The following is a 23324-nucleotide window of genomic DNA, read 5'->3' on the forward strand; positions in this document are numbered from 1 at the left end:
AATCATTAATAAAATAATTTTTTTAAATAATAAATATATATTTTATATATATAAAATGCATGAGTAATATCACACAAGCATAAATGCAATATTGCTTTAATATAATATATGTATTGTATAATTTCATATATATATATATATACAGTATATATATATGTTAGCATAATTATTTAAATATTTATTTATGTATTTATATTTTACTATATATACTATGTATATATAGTATGTATCATAATAATAATAATAATAATAAATGTATATATGACAGCATGATAAATTATTTGAATACTTTTTTTAAAATGATTATTTAATCAAATGTATTATTTATTAATATATATCATTTGGGAACTCAGAAAATAATTGTGATTTGTGTACTTTTTTGACATATAATTAAATTAAATTAATAACAGTTAAAATCAAACCCTACCACCACTGTTCGACCTTTGACACCTTTGTGGTTTCATTGAGTCTTTCTCTGATGCATTTTCAGACTGTTTTAACAAAAAAACCCAGAGGGAAGGGTGCATTTCTTGTTTACAACAAAATGGCCCAAACCCAATAAACAAAGAAAAAGAGAATCTTCAAGAGATCGAGAAGCATTTCCAAAACATTCTGACAGGAAGTTCACAATCGACTCAATCATCTCCTTATCTCGCTGCCCTGTAATAAGCATTATCATTACCAATTGTTTGGCTCTTAAAACTCATTTTGGAGGTGAACTTCGCTTGTAAAGTCTGCGATAACCTTTGTGGATGTCTCCATGATTTTTGTTGGCAGCTCTGTTAATCTCTCCCCGTGTCTTTGCAGTAATGATGTCAGGCAAAACGTTCAGATTCCACTATGAGTAATGCCTCTCTTGTGCTCGAGTGCTTTGACTGGATTGTTAATATCAACAAAGGCATAAAAGAAAACTGTGGGCCCTGCCTGAGAGCCCTGGCTTGAGATAATTGCAAGAAAAGCAGCCTGCGAATCACTTATCAATGCACTGGTGAGGCGAGAGATTGACTCTGTTATTCCGTATGGATTTTCAGTTTATCGTATGACATAAATCGTGGCCGCCTCTTTGACACTGTATGGCCGCGAAGGAGTTCTTGAGGACCTTGGGACCCACCGATAACCTGATAAAAGGTCCACTGGTGTTTAAGAGAGTGACATCAGCTGTTTGACGATAAACTCGCTGTGTTTCTCAGGTGGAGTGAAACCATGTGCGTTGAACTGTCTGGCTGAGGGCTACAACTTCTACACCGAACGCTCGCCCGCTGTCATCGACGGCACGCGCTGCCAGGCAGACTCGCTGGACATATGCATCAATGGAGAGTGCAAGGTGAGTCTACAGCCCAAATCTCACTTGCAGTGCCTGAAGAAAGTCATTTTTTACTGAGAATTTACTGTAGTAAGTAGCATGCCATTTTATAGTACTTAGGCTGCATCCCGATTTCCAAATGCATTGAACTTACTAAAGACATGAGTGAGGTACAGCAGTTTTGAGACATGAATTACATCTTGATATCTTACACACCTTTGTTATATACTGTTTGGCAAGTTAGCATTAGCATCTAGCTAAAGTTCTTGCATATTATTACCTAAAAATCTATGAAATGTGTTGTAGATTTAGCATTTTAGCAACTGAAAAAAATCAAAAGAGAATGGAGACAAACTCTACTGTTGTGCAAGGGATTGTGGGATAAGTGGCATTGACTTATCTCAGACATAAGAATGATTGTTTTGCATTTTTAATCCAGTCTTGACAGTTCAATAGTTCAATCAAATAATTTCTTGTTAGAAACTAGAAAGAAGCATTCTTGTGACTCAAACAGTAGCACATGGCGCTACCAATGCCAGTGTCATGGTTTGATTCCCAGTGAATGCAGGAATTGATCAAATATATACTAGTCATTTTTTATACAAGCATCTGCCAAATCCATAAATGTAAATGTAGTTAATGTGTTACTTAGATATTATTTGTGGTTCATCTGTCATGTTTGAAATGTAAGGTTAAATATGCATCCAGCACAGTATAAATCTTCAAATTTAGTATTCTGAGTATAATATCCATACTGCGCAGCATATATATTATATATTTAAAAAATATGGTATGGGATGCACTAATCCTAATCTAGCATACTTTATAGAATGCAGCCACAATTTTCAGAAATGTGCAGAGTGGCTTGTTTCTAGTATATTTTATAGATTTCTATTTTTATGTGGCCCTTGTGGTCTAAAATGTTGCATTATCTTTGTTTATCAGACACTAACGGTCTCAGACGGACAGTCTACAGAACATAGCCAATCACTAACACAGAACAATGAAGCCTAAATAAAGGCTGGTGGTGAGGAGGGTTCACTTCTTATCAGGACAGTACAGTTTGGAATCAAATTGTGTTTTCCCAAGTTAGTTAGAAAGGCGGGTGAGCCACTCGAGAGTGATATTTAATTCACTTACAATATCATTTGTATAACAAACCAAATTGACGCAATAGTGCAACACTTTGTTTATTTTAGGGCTAAAATGGATTTTGAACTGTTTTGAACTCTGAGATTTTGTCTGCAGTTTGGTATTTGTTAGTCTCACACATTGTTGTCCACATCCTTGATTTATGTGGTTTAAGATACTATTTTAATTTATCCCCAAGGTTTGCTCTTTGATCTGATCTGGAGCGATGAAATGCACACAATGTTCTTTTAAACTCAAAGGAATCAATCTGTGCTGCACCCAACAACCTCTCATTGCATTTTGGATGAGACCCTCAGTTTGATAATAATGCAAGTAAAGGCATGCACAGGGAATATCCAAAATAAAGTAAAACAGCAATCAATCTTATGTGTAGTCCAGTGATTCGCAGCTGGTCAGTCAAAACCAAAAAAATGGGTCACCTCTCTTTTCTGCAGCTAACCATATAACCATGCATAAAAATGGGAGGGAAAAAAAAGATGTAGGAATTACTGTGCTTTGAGTCAGTTTTTACTCAGAAATTGCTATTAAAAGAACATTGCTACATTGAACACATTGAATTAAACATGAAGTAATACTCCAGTAATCTTTATTTGCAAAATCGAGAAAAAAAAAAAATATATATACTGTATATATATATATACACACACACACACACACACACACAATATTGGCGGTAAACCAATATGGTACCAATTTAGCGCATATTGCCATTTTTGTACATCAAAGGTTGTGTCCAGTCAGACTCAATGGTATTTTGGCACAAATCCACCTGTAATTTGGTAGAAGCCAGTGAAGTTAGACAAATGCCAACATGGACAGGTTGCGTGACATGCCCTCATGAACAAAGCCACGCAAAATGAAAGAAAATTTGACACATGAATAAACATGGTTTGTGCTGACCACAATGTGTTTTGTGTGGTGAATTATTGGCTGCCGAGAGCATAAAACCAACAGAATTCAATTGACATTTAGAAACAAAACACTAGAAATATAAATACTGTTACTCATGCTTCTGCTATTGTTTATGCACTTACAAAAATGTCAATATTCATAATCAGCCTGTCATATCAAATGTATTTCAGTGTTTGATTTAAAGGACATTTTTATTTAATTTTGTACAATGCTGCAAATAATTTTGTTACTGTGTTGATGTCTAGTGTAAAATCATGGTCCTGAAGCAAAACCAGAACCATTCATCTTTCCATGTCATTTTCTGACTCAATACAGCTGTGTGAATGACATGTTTTTCTTTGAATCAGATAGTCGAGGTCTGAGAACGCCTCGACCATGTTCCCCTGCACTGAAACACCCTGCCTGTGTGTCTTTCCAGCATGTTGGCTGTGATAACATCCTGGGCTCGGCTGCCAAGGAGGACAGATGCCGTGTGTGCGGTGGGGACGGCAGTACGTGTGAGGTCACCGAAGGGCTGTTCAACGATTCACTGCCCAGAGGAGGTCAGGAGGCCACTGATTATACACTCATCGTAAATAACACATATTCAATATCTTAGTATTTCACCATCTCGTATTAACTATTATGCATTGCCATGAGAATGTGTTGGACAACCTACTAGGTCTATCGAGTTGGTAAGCAGGCGGTTGGTATAACACAGATATTGGAAGGTTTGATCACAGGCCGCATTGAACCTTGAACTGGAGAGTCCCTAATTGCCCCCATATACTTCAGGCCAAATCGAAAAACTGGTGTGGTGTGACATCAATCGAGCAAAATCAGGACTTTGAAACAGCTTGCCAAAGCAAACTTTGCGTAAAAAGTTCACTACAGCTGGTAAACAAGTTTGAACTACCATTGGTCCATGGCGATTACGCAATATAGGTTTGATCCGCCTTGACATGGAAATCTTTTCAGGATTTCTATTATAAGTGCATTTGCATTGCTATGACCATTCTCTGTAGATCCCACCTTCTTGCATGCCAGAATTGGCCAGACTGCTTTTCAGTCATTACTTCAACAAGTATGAAAACAATTGAAAAACAAAACCAAAATCTGGACATTTCAGGTAATTTACAAATCCTGTCTAGAGCATGTATGCGGAAAAAAAGGACGTATGGTCACCCTACTTTAATTTGATCTGTATAAAGTGTTATATAAATAAACGTGACGTGACTTGGTGCAAACATCCACATCGCTATGATTAGATGCTTTCTTAACTGCTGTTTTCTCACTACTGTATTTTGTCAGGGGTAATGCATTACAAGTAAAGCGAGTTATGTAATCAGATTACTTTTTCTTAAGTAACTAGTAAAGTAATGCATTACCTTTAAATTTACAACTAAATATCTGAGATACTTTTTTTAAATAAGCAGTGCAAGTCACTGATGCCTCTTCTGCCCCCGTCTTGAGAGAAATCTGGAGTGAGGTGCAGAGGCACTTACTTGGCCTAAGGCTTTTTAATTTCACTTTTAGTGTGAAATGGCCTTTACAGTTGCCAAAAATATAAATTTTGGGTTTATTAAAAGGTTAGTAAAAAACAAATAAGCAAGCCCAGCCCGGGTGACAAAAGTAATGCATTACTTTCTATAAAGAGTAACTAAGTAATGCAATTAGTTACTTTTTTATGCAGTAACGAAATATTGTAATGCATTACTTTTACACACTGGCGGCACATATTAACATATTTTGGCATCAGGGTGTTCACTAACCGTAAACTGCTGCTTACGTATATAGGGAACTTATTTTTACCCCTAAGTGAAGAACGAAAAAGAAATTTGTTTTAAGTGTATCTGGGTCTTAAGATGTCTTGTCACCACTGGGCTTTGAGTGTATATCTAGGGCAGTTGTCCATACAGTCATTGTCAATATTGCTTTGAATATCTGACATTTCTGAAGCTGTTCAAAAACATAAAATACAATGTGGCAAAATCCATAAGTCACTGCTGAGCTGTATGAAAGAAGAGGAGCACAACAACCCATCTCTCTCTTTAGAATCCCATTCCAGAGAGCGCGCTGCACACTTGCCAAACGCGACAAGTGTTTAATCGCTTTCCACTAGAGAAATCCCACTTGAAGAAAGCATAGCATAAGCGAGTGGAGGAATGCATTGTCTTTTTGGCAGTGGCGTCTGTCAGGGTGCCAACGGGGTGCTTTGGCCAAGCTCGACATTTTTCATGGAAATGCTGTGGGTTTTTTCATCAGACAACCAATGATAAAGTGTTTTTGGGTCAAGAAACAAGTTGTCAAAATAGAAGCGGTAACACAATATATGAGTATTAATTGCATCATCCAGTGAGAGAATCAATAAAACTTGTAATATTGCACAAGTTGTCGGGCCGCATCCAAAAGTATTCTCTGTAGTAAGGGACTGTTTTCTCCTTTTAAGGTATAGCTGGTAAATCATCTGAAACTTTAAGGGGGAGTGAAGGGTACGGTGTAGATTCTTCTCTTGTAATTAATTTGCTGTTGCTAAGTTAGTTAGGTTTTCTTTGAACACGCTTCTATTCTATATAGGATTCTATTCAAATTCTCCTTGTCTGAATATTTTACAAGAAACACTAGATGCAACTAATAAGAATCAGCCATAAAGGTTTAAAGAGGGGTTACAAATTAAGATTGCAAATTGAAAAAAAGGGTTACAAATTGCAAAAGTAAAAAAAATAAAAATAATTTCATCAACGGCAAAATGTTGGTTTTCTTTCTGGAATTACAGAGTTATGATTAGGAATCTGCAAAACTACACAGCTTTCATATACATACATATATATATATATAATATACACACTACCGCTCAAAAGTTTGGGTTCAGTAAGACTTGTAATGTTTTTTAAAGTCTCTTATGCCCGTCAAGGCTGCATTTATTTGATCAAAAATACAGAAAAAAACAGTAAACTTGCAAAATGTTATTACAATATAAAATAATGGTTTCTATTTTAATATACTTTAAAATATAATTTATTTCTGTGATGCAAAGCTGAATTTAGGAGCACAACAACCCATCTCTCTCTTTAGAATCCCATTCCAGAGAGCGCGCTGCACACTTGCCAAACGCGACAAGTGTTTAATCGCTTTCCACTAGAGAAATCCCACTTGAAGAAAGCATAGCATAAGCGAGTGGAGGAATGCATTGTCTTTTTGGCAGTGGCGTCTGTCAGGGTGCCAACGGGGTGCTTTGGCCAAGCTCGACATTTTTCATGGAAATGCTGTGGGTTTTTTCATCAGACAACCAATGATAAAGTGTTTTTGGGTCAAGAAACAAGTTGTCAAAATAGAAGCGGTAACACAATATATGAGTATTAATTGCATCATCCAGTGAGAGAATCAATAAAACTTGTAATATTGCACAAGTTGTCGGGCCGCATCCAAAAGTATTCTCTGTAGTAAGGGACTGTTTTCTCCTTTTAAGGTATAGCTGGTAAATCATCTGAAACTTTAAGGGGGAGTGAAGGGTACGGTGTAGATTCTTCTCTTGTAATTAATTTGCTGTTGCTAAGTTAGTTAGGTTTTCTTTGAACACGCTTCTATTCTATATAGGATTCTATTCAAATTCTCCTTGTCTGAATATTTTACAAGAAACACTAGATGCAACTAATAAGAATCAGCCATAAAGGTTTAAAGAGGGGTTACAAATTAAGATTGCAAATTGAAAAAAAGGGTTACAAATTGCAAAAGTAAAAAAAATAAAAATAATTTCATCAACGGCAAAATGTTGGTTTTCTTTCTGGAATTACAGAGTTATGATTAGGAATCTGCAAAACTACACAGCTTTCATATACATACATATATATATATATAATATACACACTACCGCTCAAAAGTTTGGGTTCAGTAAGACTTGTAATGTTTTTTAAAGTCTCTTATGCCCGTCAAGGCTGCATTTATTTGATCAAAAATACAGAAAAAAACAGTAAACTTGCAAAATGTTATTACAATATAAAATAATGGTTTCTATTTTAATATACTTTAAAATATAATTTATTTCTGTGATGCAAAGCTGAATTTTCATCAGCCATTACTCGCACTGATAATAAATCAGCATATTAGAATGATTTCTGAAGGATCATGTGACACTTTATACTGGAGTAATGGCTGATGGAAATTCAGCTTTGCATCACAGAAATAAATTATATTTTAAAGGATATTAAAATATAAACCATTATTTTATATTGTAATAACGTTTTGCAAGATGACTGTTTTTTTCTGTATTTTTTATCAAATAAATGCAGCCTTGCTGAGCATAAGAGACTTCTTTAAAAAACATTACAAGTCTTACTGAATCCAAACTTTTGAGCTGTAGTGTATATATCTATCTTGCAGTTATACACTCAAAAAACAATGTAAGAGTGTCGCCAAAAAAAGTCTCTGAATGTGGTGCTTTAAAGGAGATCAATTCAAAGACAAAACTTAAGAGAGAGATATACAGAGCAAACTCTCATAGCACGCTAATGCTAATTGAAGCACAGCATGCTAATTTAAGTGACACTAAAAATATAAAAACTAAATACATATGTTGGGTGGACTAGTTGATTAAGCGACCATCATTACCTAAATATAATGGCACTGTAGGTTTGCGGCACTCATGATGCAAAAAAAAATGCTGCTAAACAAAACATATAGTACATCTATGCATGCACATTTATGGACAACTGCAAAATAGTGCTGTTCTATGAGTAAAATTCAGGTTTTGCTTCATTTTGTACATTTTCTAAATCAAGTTTTACATTTCGTAGGTTATATGGAGATTGTCCAGATACCAAAAGGATCGGTTCATATTGAAATCAGGGAAGAGGCCGTGTCAAAGAACTACATTGGTGAGTGTTTGTATTTATCTTCTTGAAGCTTCATGAAGCCATACTGGGTACAAAAGTAGTGAAATGGTTTGTTTTAGGCTTTGTTGTGGCTGTAAATCTGGATCAATCTGACAGCCTTCCTCGCTCTCATGTCTTATATTTGTTCATTGCCTTGATTTTGCCTGTTGTCTTTTCCCAACCGCAAGCTGAGTAAAACCATCATGGTTCTCAGCCATGTAACTAATTAAAACAATCAAACAAGCGGGTCCAATTAAGTTGTTTTGAGTGCAAACATAAATATAGCTAGTGTGAATGACAGCTTGTTGGGTTTTGTTATCTATCATGTTGATGTGGAGGTTTTTCTCGCCGTTTGAAAGGAAGATAAGTTGTTGATGTTCTAGCACAGCGGTGGCCAATGTTAGCGCCAAAGGGCTTGCGAGCAACGTATTTAAGAAAATTGTAAAACACATTTTGTCTCCTTCAGACATTCACATGCATGCCACATTTGTCAAATATAAACATATGGCCCTGTTTAAAGTGAGAATTTTTTTAAATGGTCTTGAGATCCTTAATGTCTGACAAATATTTGGCTGATAATGATGTAGCATGCTTACAGAATTGGTTCATTTGATGTTTAACATCAGTCAGTTCTTTTCATTTCTAACTGAAACAACTGTCTTATCTTTCTGGTTGGTTTTGCCCCTTGTGTCATATAACTGATAGTTTGAGGGCATAAAATTCTATTCTTTTCAGTTATTTTGTTCCAAACCTGTATAACTTACTTTCTTCCATGGAACACAAAAGAAGGGTTTTTGAAGAACTTTTATACAACTCTTTCACGTATGGCGAATGCTTATGCATTCATATCAAAACATGCCATGTCACTTTCAGTTATGAGACTTGCAAGAACCAATTGCCGTTTGGTATCATCGATATCTAACCTGTCTGACACATCTTGACACACTATGTATAAAAATGTGAATCCTTTTTTTAGGTAATATTGGCTTAAATCTTAAAGTCTTTTCAGTCACTCATGTAAAAGTCATATTATTTTTATGTTGCTTTTTGTCCTTTTTGGAGCTAGTCACTACTTTCAAGCATGGAAAAGAGCAGTTTAAACATTCTGCTAAATTTCTCCTTTATTGTTCCATGGGGGGAAAACAATTATTTTCATTTTCATTTTATTTAATTCACAAAATGATAGTGGGCTAGTCTCGTGTAGCCAGACCTTCAGACTAATGGCAGAAGGTCTGGGAACCTTGGCCGCTTTGAATGGCCAAGGACCACCCAAGAGGCCACATGACTGACAGGTAACGCAACCAATCACGTTTCGTTTTGTGCTGCGTCATGTTTAGGGGCGTGGAAATGTCCCCACAATAAAAGACCGGTGTGTAAAACTCTTGGGCATTTTTAAAGAGTCTATGCCGTGAACATTAAATATTTCACACACTTTTGAAAATCCAACGCTTAGTTGATCCTGATAAGCGCTCATTATCACAGTTGTAAACACGACGACTTTCTTCTCCCATGAGGGGGTCTCCCGGAAATCCTGTATAATTCAACCAATCCAATGACAACTTCGAAACTCCTGAAGTGTTTCCAGTTTTGTGTGCCGTATGCATCAGACGTTCATCTAACTGTCCGTGGGCATGACTGGCGTGCAGGCTGAGACTAATCGTGTGCTACAATTTGGCTATTTTAGGTAGTTTAGCCAAATATTAGTACCAAGATAATATTTGTCTATTTGGAGCTGCCCAATTTGTAATAAAACATCCTAATCTTCAATGTGAGTGTTACCATTTGAAAGATTTATTAAAAGTACCATTCATTTCTTTGTTTGAAAAATACTTGGTGTACCTTTAAGAAAAATAAATGGTGTCTTTTTGAGCTGGAGTGAGTACAAGGATTGTTCTTCTACAATTTGGCCCCATCTGCATCAAGACAAGAGTGAATATTCTGAGGTGTGTTATGCTTTGAGGTGAGATCTTTGTTTTGACAACTGAGCAGTTACAGTATTTGTAAGGAAGGCAGACTTTCACCTGAACTTGGTAAGTTAGATCTACAAGCTGCACAGCGTCTGAAAGCGAGAGTGAAAATTGCCCTTGACATCAGGAAGCCTGAGCTCCTCTGTAAGATGATGCTCATCATGTTGATGAATGACAGCGATGACATCTCTCTCTCTGCTTGGCAGCATCTCGCTCGTGTCGGGTTATTAACTGGAGCTCTCGCTTGTCACAGCTTTGAAATCGGAGGGGGATGACTATTACATCAACGGAGCCTGGACCATCGACTGGCCCCGCAAATTTGACATCGCAGGAACAGCCTTCCACTACAAGAGGCCGACTGACGAACCCGAGTCGCTAGAAGCTCTAGGGGCCACCACTGAAAATTTGGTGGTTATGGTGAGTCGATCTTTATTTACTGTAAAGAATACAGTAGTGTGTTAGTAGTGCAAGTGTTTTAGAAGTATATGTAGGATATATGGCCTGGCAGGTCAATTACATGCTCAAAACTATGTGGGAAACCTGAGTTTGCATTTAATTTGTGTATGTCCCCTTCCTCTCTTCTACCTGTTTTTTCCTCTTACTTCACTTTCCTTTCAGCAAAAGTGACAAAAATAATTAGTAAATTAATTACATTTTTATGTAAAATACATTTTATGTCATGGTTAGTGTTTTTGAAAATGCATTCACATTGCACAGTTACTGTATTTGTATGACAATTTTGCTTGCTTGCTTGGAAAATTTTAAAATACATTTAACATCATTTAAAAGTACAGAATGCATTTTAAAAATGAATTAGTTTTACAAAATTGGACACAATTTACATTCTATCTACAACAAAAAATATGTGTTTTATTTGAAAATTAAATCTACAGTAACATTTACATTTACATTTAATCATTTAGCAGACGCTTTTATCCAAAGCGACGTACAAATGAGGACAATGGAAGCAATCAAAATCAACAAAAGAGCAATGATATGCAAGTGCTATAACAAGTCTCAGCTTAATGCAGTACACGTAGCAAGTTTTTTTTTTTAAATCATATAATAAATAAAAAGAAAACAGATAGAGCAAGCTAAAGTTTAATACTACAATTTAATTTAATACTACAAGCTACAGTTAAATACAATTTCAAAGTGGAATAGGTTTTTGCACAGCAATTCAGGTCTTTCCTTTGAATTATTGTCAGACTATAAAATCTCATATAGTCAAGGTGTCTTGTAGGAAAGTCACAGTAGTGATACTGTAGAGCAGGCTTGTGTTGTGAATGTGCAGTTTGAAACTGCTTGCCTCATTCTAAATAAAGTCCACATCTGTGTACAAACCTCACATGAACTCTGGCTAGCGGTTTCAGAGTTAACCGTTATATATGTTTGCACTAAAAACCTCTGTCTGTCCAAATGAGAGTGCTCATGTGCACATGTTTTAGCACGCGTGTGTGTGTTCATTCTGAAAAGCCCCGTCTCGGCAACCACAATGGCTTTCACCTGGACAAAAGTGCTGGAAATACCAGGCCTGGTCGCAGCGCCGCTGGAAAACATACAAGTGGCCAGTGCACCGCAAGCCATTCCATTGTGGCCCACACTGGTTAACATGGCTTTCCAATTTATAACACACACACACAATTACAACTCTCTGACTAAGTAATTCAGGAGTAAAGCTGATGTGATATGCTAAATATGTGCTCGTTGAAGCTGAACTGAGGTTGGGCTCATTCAAAAAAAAATCTCCTCTTCTTAATAATTTGATTGCTCTATTCCATGCATTTTTAAGACCTCGGTATTTGTCTTTCTGTCACCGATCCAAGACTAACTTCCTTTGCCGAAATCCTTGGTTAAGACCATGGAGTTCTATAATACCTGGAGAAATTCCAATTCATCTCAATGACAGTTGCCTGGTTGGCGCATCCAGCCTCGGATGTTTGCAACCTGCATCCATCTTTGCTCATTGACACATCAAATTTTTCTTCTTTGAGCCAGTCAGGAAGGGGAAATGACATCACGACAACACTGATTGGCTGATGCCACCAAAGAATGTGCACAGTCCCGCTATGAACTACTCTAAAATTCCTTCTACTATAATATACTGAAATATTTGTGTCCGTCAGTGTGCTGTTTGCCACAATTTGGGAACAAAACTAACCAGGTAGACCCTGAACTCTTCGGTAGACCCATTATATTAGCAACAGAAAAGTAACCTGCCATCCATTTTTAATGTTTCAGGTGCTACTACAGGAACAAAACCTGGGCATCCACTACAAGTTCAATGTGCCGATTCAGCGTATAGGAAGTGGGGACAATGAAATGGGCTTCTCCTGGCACCATCTGCCCTGGTCTGAGTGCTCTGCAACATGTGCAGGAGGTAAACCAATCAATCATTCACGTCCTTACTAAGAAAATTTGTTGTACCTACTGTTCATTAGCTGTTTCCATCTAAAGTTGCGAATTTAACTTGTGCTCAAAATTTAAATATTACACAAAACATTTGTAAATAAAGCACTGTTTCTATCCCATGTGTTCAAGTGAACAAAATCGCCACTTCCTGGGAAACTGGTGCAAAGTATTAGTAATAAAAATGAAAGTTGCTGCATCCGGGGATACTTGTGGCTCTGTTTTACTATGAAATAAATCAGGATTCCTAATGTTTGGGAACACAATCGTGTGAGACAGACATGGGAGGTGATTAATATACCAAATAATTTTGATGACGGACTTTGGCTCAGGCATTTCAAAATGATTAACATTTGATATGGTGTTTGATTACTTATCCAGTTATCCAATCACATGATCCGTTGAGGCAAAGTCACATGACTTTTTTTTATGTGCATCAAGGATTTTATTAGTTAAATGTTTCCATTGTAGTTTATGTGCATGTCTTCTTGTCAAAAAATTGAGCACACAAGTTTTTTATGCACACTTTTAAAATGTATGCGCATCCTGGTGTTGCACAAAACCGGTTTGAATGATTCATTATGAATTGAACTGATCTGCTTTGGACTACTTTGATACTTTCATGGTACTTTTATGATCTTTTTGAATCTTGAAAGCTCCATTTTGCTTTGCCATGTCTTGTTTGTGAAGCATATTGGACTGTAAATTCATGCTGGTGTTTTCAGCAGAGTCATCTTTTTTATTAGTAATAAAATCCAACAGAATGATAAAATGTGTATTTTATCTGACATAGGACTATAGGGTCCATCAATTTGTACTGCTAATGTACAAGTTATGCAGTGAAAGGCTTATTTCAACATCTGAATGTCGTAACCACATGTAAATGTGAGCCCTCACCTCAAATATGACCAGAGTGTTCAGGCTGCCCCGAAATAAATGGCTTTCTTACAACAATAAATAGTTTTCCTCTCTGCTTTTTTAAAGTATGGCCATTGAAAACATTCAAAATACGTGTTATATTTCACCAAAATATGCAAACATCGCAGGCTAGTCCACGGAGGGGTTTTCTACGGGCTCAGTGAACTCAACCTCATTTGTTGCTCAATTTACATTTTAGTTTATATGGAAATACCCCAGAGCAAGACTTATGTCATTTTTGAAATTTTGTGTTATTAATACAATTCACCGCTGTTCTGTTGGCAAGCCACACAGGGAGTGTTTAAACACCGAGTGAGCTGCCATAAAAATTCTGCAATATTCTTTTAAAAATGATTCGTGATTCACACCGCTACAGATGCTTGGGCTTGATTCCTGCTTTTCTACAAACTCCCATTAAATTTCAATGTTGCCGTCTTTTTATTTTGATCGTTATGTGCAACAACACTGATAACGGTCTTACATCATGAACTGATGTCATGAGATTTTATTTTTACCCCCTAGTTTGGTTTCAGCGAATCAAATCTCTTTTCTCGAAAGGGGTCATCACACTCCCACCGGAGTATTTCATTATTTCGGTTTCCCAGTCAAGAATGCCGTATTGGCAGCTATTAGATCCACCTCACAAGGTGGCCTTGTGCATTAGCCAATCTTGGAATAAACCATCTTAACTGGAGGCTAATGTCTTTCCTTATGGGCCCCAAAGAGCCCCTGCACCAATGGCTCCTAGTGCTGAGTATATAGCGTAGCGCACTACTCTGCCATTACTGTGGTAATGCTCACTTTTCACAACCAAGAGCCAAAGAAAAGATTGGCTTCTCTGTAAAAGTAATTCACTAAGACACTCACTTCAACCGAGGCATTTACACACCTAGATATAATACTGAGGGAAAAATAATATCGCCTCCGTGCCTCTATCCACACAGAGTGCTCTGTCAGCAAGTGGACCCCTAGAGAAGAGACAGAGAAGTAGTTTTACCTCAGGGATCGACGCCGACCACACTTGCACACGAGCTGCTGAAGTGTCGAAAACTATCTCCCAGCTGAAAGCGCGAGGCAGATGAATGAAGTGATGTTTTATTGTCTTTTTGCAGGCTCGCAGAAGCAGGAGGTGGTTTGTAAAAGACTGGACGACGGTTCAGTGGTCCAAAACAGCTACTGCGACCCGGACAGCAAACCGCCAGGGAACCAGCGACCTTGCAACACCGAGCCTTGTCCTCCGGAGTGAGTATGGCAAATTTGAGGTGTATTAGGGAAAAAAAAACACTCAGGAATCTCAAACTGAAATTTGTGATTCATATCAGGAACAAGGTAAAAATTAAAGTATAGTCTGTTTATAATTGTTACCACCACTGGAAAACAAGGCAAAAATACTGATTAGAATTAGAAAATACTGATTTATTTTTTTGCAATGTTCTCCTTCCAAATTACTGTAATTTAAAAAAAAATAATTCTCAATACTGTAATGAAGTATGAAGAATAATCCGGACATTTTTTTTTAATTTTTATTATTATTATACTTGTATCAATTAAATTCAGTATAATGAAAACTATCATCATACATACTTAAAATTGTACTTTATTATTACTTTTTGCATTATGGGAATGGCAATGAGATGTTTTTGCTTTACATCATATGTGAAACTGAAGATGTGACAAGTTTCCAGTGACAAGCAATCCTGTCCACATTGACAGCAAAAAATGCTGCACAAGAAGACACAGTTTCAACCAATCAGAAGTTATTTGATATACAGTTATGAGTAGCAGAGTTCTGAACAAATGATATTTCACAATAAGCAGGTCTACCCAGTGTGACGCCAAAGTAAAAGAAGCCAAATGATTATCAAAATGTCCTGTCACTTGTCATGGTCACGGCTGATTACGAGACTTAGATTTTCATGAAAAAGATTTATTGCATCACATCAAAGGAGACTGTGTTACAATACACTACTGAGAAATAGGGTTTAACTGTCAAGAAATTAATGTCACAGTGTAGAAAAAAATCTTAATTGTTATAAAAAACAGGCTTTATTTATTTATTTCATACAAAATTTAATTTTATCGATATAATTTTCCTTGAATTCTGAGGTAAAATATATCTAATTTCCTAAACATGTGGCTTATAATCAAGGTTTTGCTGTCTTTGCCAGCCTAGGATGATAAAATACAGAAATGTTATTCTGTTTTGATGAGCCTTATCAAAATAGTACATGGCTGCCCGGCAATAAAAAGCACAAAGGGCCACAACCCGTAATGTTTCATTTGTCTTCATAGCACCCCGGCCATAAAGAGCCTCTTTGAAGACAACTTAAAAACTAAGCAACATGATTTATTTCTTCATATGTTGCCTATTTTCATTTGGACTTTGGTGCCAAAATCCTAAAGGCATCCAAAAAAAAGTATGAGTGATCACCTGCGTTTAATTGTATTGGCAAGCAGAGTTTATGAACCCTCAAGGGACAATATCCATAAACGTGTGGAGTATGCATGTGTGCGGCGGCTCATTTTCAATGGGGCGAGCAGCTGAGCAAAGTTCACTTGTGTCTGCAAATTTTAAATTGGAAGGAGGAATTAAATGGTTTTGGCCTCTGCGCTCCTGCATCTTGCCAGTGGAGGGTTTAGTGAACCTGAACCCCAAGATGGGCATCGCTAATAACATCATCTAAAATCTATTTCCATCTCCACCTGATGTCAGAGGAATGCAATCTCTGGCCCAGAAAGGGTCATAATGGTCATTCGAGAACACCCTGTTGTTTTGGGGGAGGCAATTTCTCTCTAATGATCTTGCAGATAATGACAGATTTTATTTCGTTAATAATTTATGTCCAACTTTAATTTTATTTTACTTGTAGTGTTTCATAAGAACCGTCATCCATTTCTTTATCAGAGCATCGCCAAGAGAATGCAAACGAACCGCACAAAACTTAATTCAGCCGTACCAAATGATAAAAGTCAGACATTTATATAAAAATGCCTATCTTCCACAGCCCAGCTAAAAGCATAGAACTAATTTTGCCAAAAAAGAAGACAAATTGAACGCAAATTTGGAATTGTTGTTGCCATTGTGTGGAGTTCTTAACCTGTTGAACATTAACAATGTGTACAATAATGGCCAAAAGTTTTGGCAGTGACATAAATTTTGTGTTTTGCAAAGTTTGCTGCTTCAGTATTTGTAGATTATTTTCCCACATGTTTCGATGGTATACTGAAAAACAATGATAAGCATATCATAAGTTTTAAAGGCTTTTATTGGCAAAAAATATGAGTCAATATTTACAGTGATGACCCTTGTTCTTCATAACCTCTGCAATTCGCTCTGACATGCTGGATATTAGCTTCTGGGACAAATCCTGACTGATGGCGATCCATTCTTGCCTTATTAGTTCTCGGAGTTGATCACAATTTGTGGGCTTCTGCTTGTCCACTCGCCTTTTGAGGACTGACCACAGGTTCTCTATGAGATTGAGATCCGGGGAGTTGCCTGGCCACGGATCCAAAGTTTCAATGTAATGATTTTCGAGACACATCTTTATCACTCTTGCTTTGTGACATGGTGCTCCATCATGCTGGAAAATGCATGGATCATCACCAAACTGCTCAAGGATTGTTGGAAGAAGTGGCTCTTGCAGGACGTTTTGATACCATTCTTTATTCATGGCAGTGTTTTTGGGCAACAAGAACACAATGATTGGAAGTGCTTCTTCCCACCTTTTATAGCAATCAGTCTGCTCTTACAATCTAATTAGTATGATAGTGATTAACCTGACTAGTACTCATTCACACTTTCACATGTGCTGCTGATATGATTAGTCAATTAATGTTAGCTGGTCATTTTGTGTCAGGATCAAAAAACAGTGAAATTAGTTTTTTTGTGAAAAGTTCATTTTTTGGCTAATGAAGCTTTTAGCAAATTATTTAAAATGCATCTGATCCCTCTACACAATAATCTAGAAACAATGTGAATGAACACCACAACAGCTTAAGCAGCAAACTTTGCAAAACACAAAATTTATGTCACTGCCAAAACTTTTGGCCATGACTATATTTACAGGGTCCAAAATCTAAACGAGAGTACAAATATGGTTTTGGCGAGTAAATAAAATGGTGTTTCAGACCATTTATACCAGAAGTTTCTTTTCTCTGTAATTCCAGACCCCTATGTGGCAAGACATTCTTTGTGTTAAGCCCAAAATCAAATCAAAATCAAGATCTTGATGAAAAAAAAAACATGGGTGTAAATTTCAATGAATAATAAAAACTTCTCAACAGCAATTTTTGAAGGGGACACAAAGATGTTTTGCTTTAATTAAAGCCTTAAAATGGGGACTTTTTGCACTTACTTGGCATTTTGGTGCACTAAAAAATTATCTTATGTCCGTTTTTATTTTCTCTGTCATTTTATTTGTCCAACAACACAAAGTGATAGTTGTTTAAATATGAGTTAGGTTCATAGGTTCACCACACGGTCATATTATAATTATTAAATTATCTTGCGTCCTCCACATAGTATTGTGTTTGTATTGTTTTACTACTTACACAATTATTTTAAGTATATATCATTTTATACTACAGTTCTTTCTGGTTCTTAAATCTGATTGGCTGAGAGCCTTTTCCAGCTGTGTGTTATTCTAGTGATAACAGCATTCCAACCGTTTCACCATTTGTATCCCTCCACTTGCAGTATTTCTTACAGCGAGTGTCATGTCCAGCGGACTCCCAAATCCACTATAATTTTATAAATAATACTGTTTTTGTGTCATGGAATGTAGTTTTAAGAGTTTTTTAGGCGAGAATGTACTTGTTTAAACTTCAAATATGCGGTTTGTTAATAAAGATAACGTCTTACTTGAAAATTTGCTTCAACGTTTTCGGAGATGTGAGCTCCAGGGTGTCAGTGGCCGTTCAGCGCTCATGAACCCGCCGAGAGCAGCCTCACCTCGGCCAGATCTTTTGGAATTTGCAGCTGGCTCTGATGTCTCTATAGTGGTTAAACATGAGATATAATTCGTTTTGGTTAAATCTAACGGGTAATCTTTGGTCTCTTTAATCTATTATTTGTTCCAGAGCAAATAGTTTTGGCTGAGGGCAAAATCTCATCACGTTATATTTTATGTAACTTCAATGCTGTATATCAGAGTGCTGCCTTTGTACATTTGACTGAATTACCTAGCAGCTTTTATGATGGAAATTGTTCTTTATTAAATATTATTAAATAAATTATATTTTATATAAATCATAGTAGTATGTAATAATAGTATTATTTAGTATTGAGAAATGTTGTGTGTGTACGTGATGGTGATTTTAGTTATATTATTCCGCCATTAGATGAGTCAGCAGTAAATACTTTTATATTGAAAGAGACTGAAACAGGGTCGTAAAAAAGGAAGTTATTTTTACTTTCAACAACACCTTGTAAGACGCAGCCAACAAATGCAGTGAGCAGCGCTGTCATCGGAAATCATCCTTATCAGATGGAAGGATAATACGACAAAAATATCGCTTTCCTCAGCGGACATTCAAACTAATGTTTTATTGTGAATATGAGATTGAGCTGAAGAATGAATGCTGTATCAGATGCAGGTAATCACACTCACTCAGTCCATCTCTCTCTTATAATACTCGACTCTATATAATACAGTACAGTGAGCTTTTAATACGGTGATACAATAAGCTTTCAATGAAGCAACTCAACGTTCCTTCGTTATTAAAGTTCTAATGACGTTTTCGAATTAGTAACGGGGCTTGAGCTCAGCTGTTAAACTGTCAAACTGAGATTTGAATCCGTGGTGGAAGGAAGTAGTTCCACACAAATGAGGGTTTTTAAAGACACTTGTTGTTTTTGGTCTCTTTTTTTTATTTACACTCTTGTGCCATCAAACTGTTGTATAAAAGCAATATCACACTCGTAGCAGTGCAATATGGCTATATATCAGCATGCTGTGATTACCTACTGCCATATCACAGCCGTTCTGATATGCAGCCTTATCGCACTGCTACGAGTGTGATAAAAACACAGCATGGTTTTTAATGGTATTTATTGGGGGGTGCTGAACATATATTTTGATGAAAAGTTTGGGGTCAGAAATATCATCAAGGATTCATTTATTTGATCAAAAAACAGTAAAACTGTAATATTGTGAAATGTTATTACAATTTAAAATAACTGTTTTCTATTTAAATATATTTTAAAATGTAATTTATTCCTGTAAAGCAAATCTGAATTTTCAGCATCAGTCTACTCAACAGTGTCACATGATCCTTCAGAAATCATTCTAATATGCTGATTCGCTGCTCAAGACATTTTTTTTATTATCACTTGAAAACCGCTGTGCTGCTTCATATTTTTGTGGAAACCATGATCATTTTTTTCAGGATTCGTTGATGAAAAGAAAGATCAAAAGAACAGCATTTATTTGACATTTCTTTTAAAAAAGCCTAAAATCTCACTTACCCCAAACTTTTTTACAGTATATGCTATACATGTAAAAATATATTTTGATGAAATCTACAGTTCAATGGTTGTTAGTAATATTTATGGACTGAGAATTTCCATTTTCCGTTTACTTGTGTTTCAGGTGGTTTATCGGTGACTGGTCAGAATGTGGGAAAACCTGTGACGGAGGCATCCGAACACGCACTGTTTTGTGTATCCGTAAAATCGGACCCACTGAGGAGGAGACCCTGGAGGACAGCCACTGTCTGACCCATCGGCCAATAGAACAAGAGTCCTGCAACAATCAGTCCTGCCCGCCCCAGTGGGTGATGCTGGACTGGTCTGAGGTGACTTGATGTGTTCTTCATGTATCTGTATCGTCTAGAATGCCTGCCAATCTTTTAGTTTTAATATTATTGTGTTTTTGTTTACAGTGCACCCCAAAGTGTGGCCCTGGCTTCAAGCACCGCATTGTTCTGTGTAAAAGTAGCGACCTGACCAAAACCTTCCCACCAGCCCTCTGTTCTGACCAAAACAAACCTCCAGTCCGTATTCGCTGCAGCTTAGGACGCTGTCCGCCGCCACGCTGGATCCCTGGAGAATGGGGACAGGTAATACAAGTTCACTCATCTCATCCACAGTCATTCATCCTGATGAGGACAGTTTAATTGAACAAGAACTTAAAATATCCCAAAAGGTGCCATGAAATCAGAATGGTTTGCTTTTAGCCTGTTTCTGTTAACTTTGAATTCATCTATATGCTATGAGTCGATCTATATGCAGTCTTTCGTTTCCAGAAAAAGGGATCAAATATATTAATGACTCTTCTTTAACTCATGGACTTAAACATTTTGTCCAATAAACTGCAAGAATGAGACTTCACCATTGAAACACAAATGAAGATCTTTTGAATGAAACCTGAGACATTTCTGTCCCTTCCACTATAACTCTTAAGCTTCAGAAAGTACATCAAGAGATTGTAAAAGAAATCCATATGAAACAATCTGTTTAATTCAAGTCGTCTGAGGAGATACGATCATTTTATATTATGAACAAATTTCAGAGCACATCAATTATGGTAAATGGAAGCTCGATGGTACGTTTGTTTCTAAGATAAACTTAGATCTTATAGAGTTTGGAATGACATGAGAGTGACACTAAAATTGCCATTAAAACTTGCGTTGCCTCTGAAACTAATTTTCTGATATAAACCAAGCCCTCTTATTTTTCGGCCCCTCCCCTCCAATCATCTGGTAGCATTCTGATTTGTAACGCTCACTTTTACGATCTAATCATTTGAATAGAGTGCATTAGTGCCTGCCAACTTTTTCAGCACTGTTGGTTCCGGAAGTATTTTTTCCATTAATTTTTCCTATAGGAATTAAAAAAATTCTTCATTAAAGCGTTATAAGCCATGAACCAAACCAACCAGCTATGAGGTGAATCACAACATTACCAACTTTTATTTGAAACAAAAAATGGACGAAAAGGCAAAGGTACAAGACTGTGTACTCAACGGCTATAGTGAGGGAAAGAACTACAATCCCATGAACCATTGCAAATGACAAATTAAAAATTATGGAGAAATATAAAACTATCCAAGTTGTTGACTGTGTATATAGAAAACAATATAATATATAACAATATATTATTACATTATTATTATTACAGTATATATTACAATATATATTCAAATATTTAAGTATTTTGAGAGTGTGGGGAGACTGACTCGATTGTCATTTGCTGTGCTTCATGCTAGTGGGCAGAGCTAAGCACTTGTTTGGCGCAATTTGCTTGCTGCTACTCTCAGATTGGTGGAATTTTCTGTACAGTATCATGGGTAATGTAGTTTTGATTCCACTATTAAACACAATTATTTAAAAGATAAGTTAAAATAATGAAAACTACTGGCTTCAACAAAAGTGTAAACCACCAAAAGCATATACCATCGATTAAGTTCACAGTAGGTCTTGTCCTTAAAGGTTTATAAATTACTGTAAAAAAAAAAAAAATCTGTTTCCGTATGGAGAAAATTAATGGCATTTTTACTTTCAGAACTTGACTGTTGCACTCTCAAGTAACATCCTACTTTTTTCTCTCATTGAATATTGCTTCACATAAAATTGGTTGTGAAAACAGTTCAAGTTGACTATAAACTACAAGCAAATTCAGGCTTGAATATAAATATTTCAGGTGTCGTTATGATTTAGAACAAATAAAGAAGTTTGTCTTTACAAATGCATTCCACAGCATTCCTGGTCCAAAAATGCAAAGGCTGAGTAAAGACTGTTTTAATACAGCATGAAAAAGACATGTGTTTAGTTGACGTCAATAGAATTTACACTCGCGTGATAAACTAGGGTCTCTGGAAAGCCAGTGACGTGTTTCCGTGAGTGACATCGAGTATAACAGCCCAAGAGTGTGTAAGTGATAGTAATATCATCCAGATTGTTTGAAGTTCATCTCTTCCGTAGACAAGGTTTTCTGTCAATGCCAAGAATATGTTTTAAAAAATAAAAAACATATCACTCTCAGACCGATCCAGTGGTTTCTCTCTTTAAAAAAATGGATACAATCAGAATAACTGTGGTGGCTTATAGTAAATCTTTTTAAAAATGCCACATAAATATGGACAGATAATATTCAATAAGAAAAAAAATAAAGGGCAGAATATGATCTTATCCATCAGGAATTTATTTATTTAAATGGAAAGTTGAAAAATAGAGTCCTGCAGTGTATTTTTGTAGACCAACCCAGATGTTTGCATTTTTCTTTGGTTCCCTCGACAAAAACCCAATATGATTTTTCCATTGGCTTTTGGATTTACTAGAGAAAATTAAATCTATAACCAACATAAGTTTATGATTCTTACACGTTTTGGTCATTGTGATAATCTTCAGCTATTATATTTTGAAGCTTAAATACAATCGCCAAAAGTAATTGTCCCCGGCAACCTCTGTAGTCCCATTTAGCCACTTGTTAGAAACGTCTCGGTTACTTGTGTAACCCTCGTTCCCTGAAGGAGGGAACGGAGACGTTACGTCAGTCGTGACTGACGAATTGGGATCTCGCCCGAGAGCCCAATCCCCTTCGAGTGTTAACTAAACAAGCCAATGACAGTTGGCATGCGTGTAAACGCACATCAGTTTTTCGCTGAGGAGCCGAGACTTGCGCCCCGGCCGTACAGCGGTGGTACAGCAACTGTGGCGACGGGACGTAACATCTCCGTTCCCTCCTTCAGGGAACGAGGGTTACTCAAGTAACCGAGACGTTCCCTTTCAGTCAGTCACGTTCGACGTTACGTCAGTCGTGACTGACGAATTGGGATCCGTATGGAAAACGCCACTATTGCTGACCCCCTC

The 23324-nt window shown here is 36.6% G+C and overlaps 1 protein-coding gene across 1 annotated transcript in view; it reads left to right on the top strand.

Moving 5' to 3' along the window:
• The window catches only part of LOC107685101 (A disintegrin and metalloproteinase with thrombospondin motifs 6-like), a 95696-nt gene that overhangs the window by 57696 nt on the left and 14676 nt on the right, over window positions 1-23324 (top strand). Inside the window, exons 15-22 of the mRNA XM_016481588.1 lie at window positions 1191-1324; window positions 3786-3909; window positions 8140-8220; window positions 10438-10601; window positions 12426-12564; window positions 14624-14753; window positions 20105-20309; window positions 20397-20573. Of these exons, the coding sequence (XP_016337074.1) occupies window positions 1191-1324; window positions 3786-3909; window positions 8140-8220; window positions 10438-10601; window positions 12426-12564; window positions 14624-14753; window positions 20105-20309; window positions 20397-20573 (1154 nt within the window). The remainder of the gene's footprint in view (window positions 1-1190; window positions 1325-3785; window positions 3910-8139; window positions 8221-10437; window positions 10602-12425; window positions 12565-14623; window positions 14754-20104; window positions 20310-20396; window positions 20574-23324) is intronic.

Source organism: Sinocyclocheilus anshuiensis, unplaced genomic scaffold (genome assembly GCF_001515605.1).
Source record: "Sinocyclocheilus anshuiensis isolate Anshui unplaced genomic scaffold, SAMN03320099.WGS_v1.1 scaffold914, whole genome shotgun sequence".
Lineage (NCBI taxonomy): Eukaryota > Metazoa > Chordata > Actinopteri > Cypriniformes > Cyprinidae > Sinocyclocheilus > Sinocyclocheilus anshuiensis.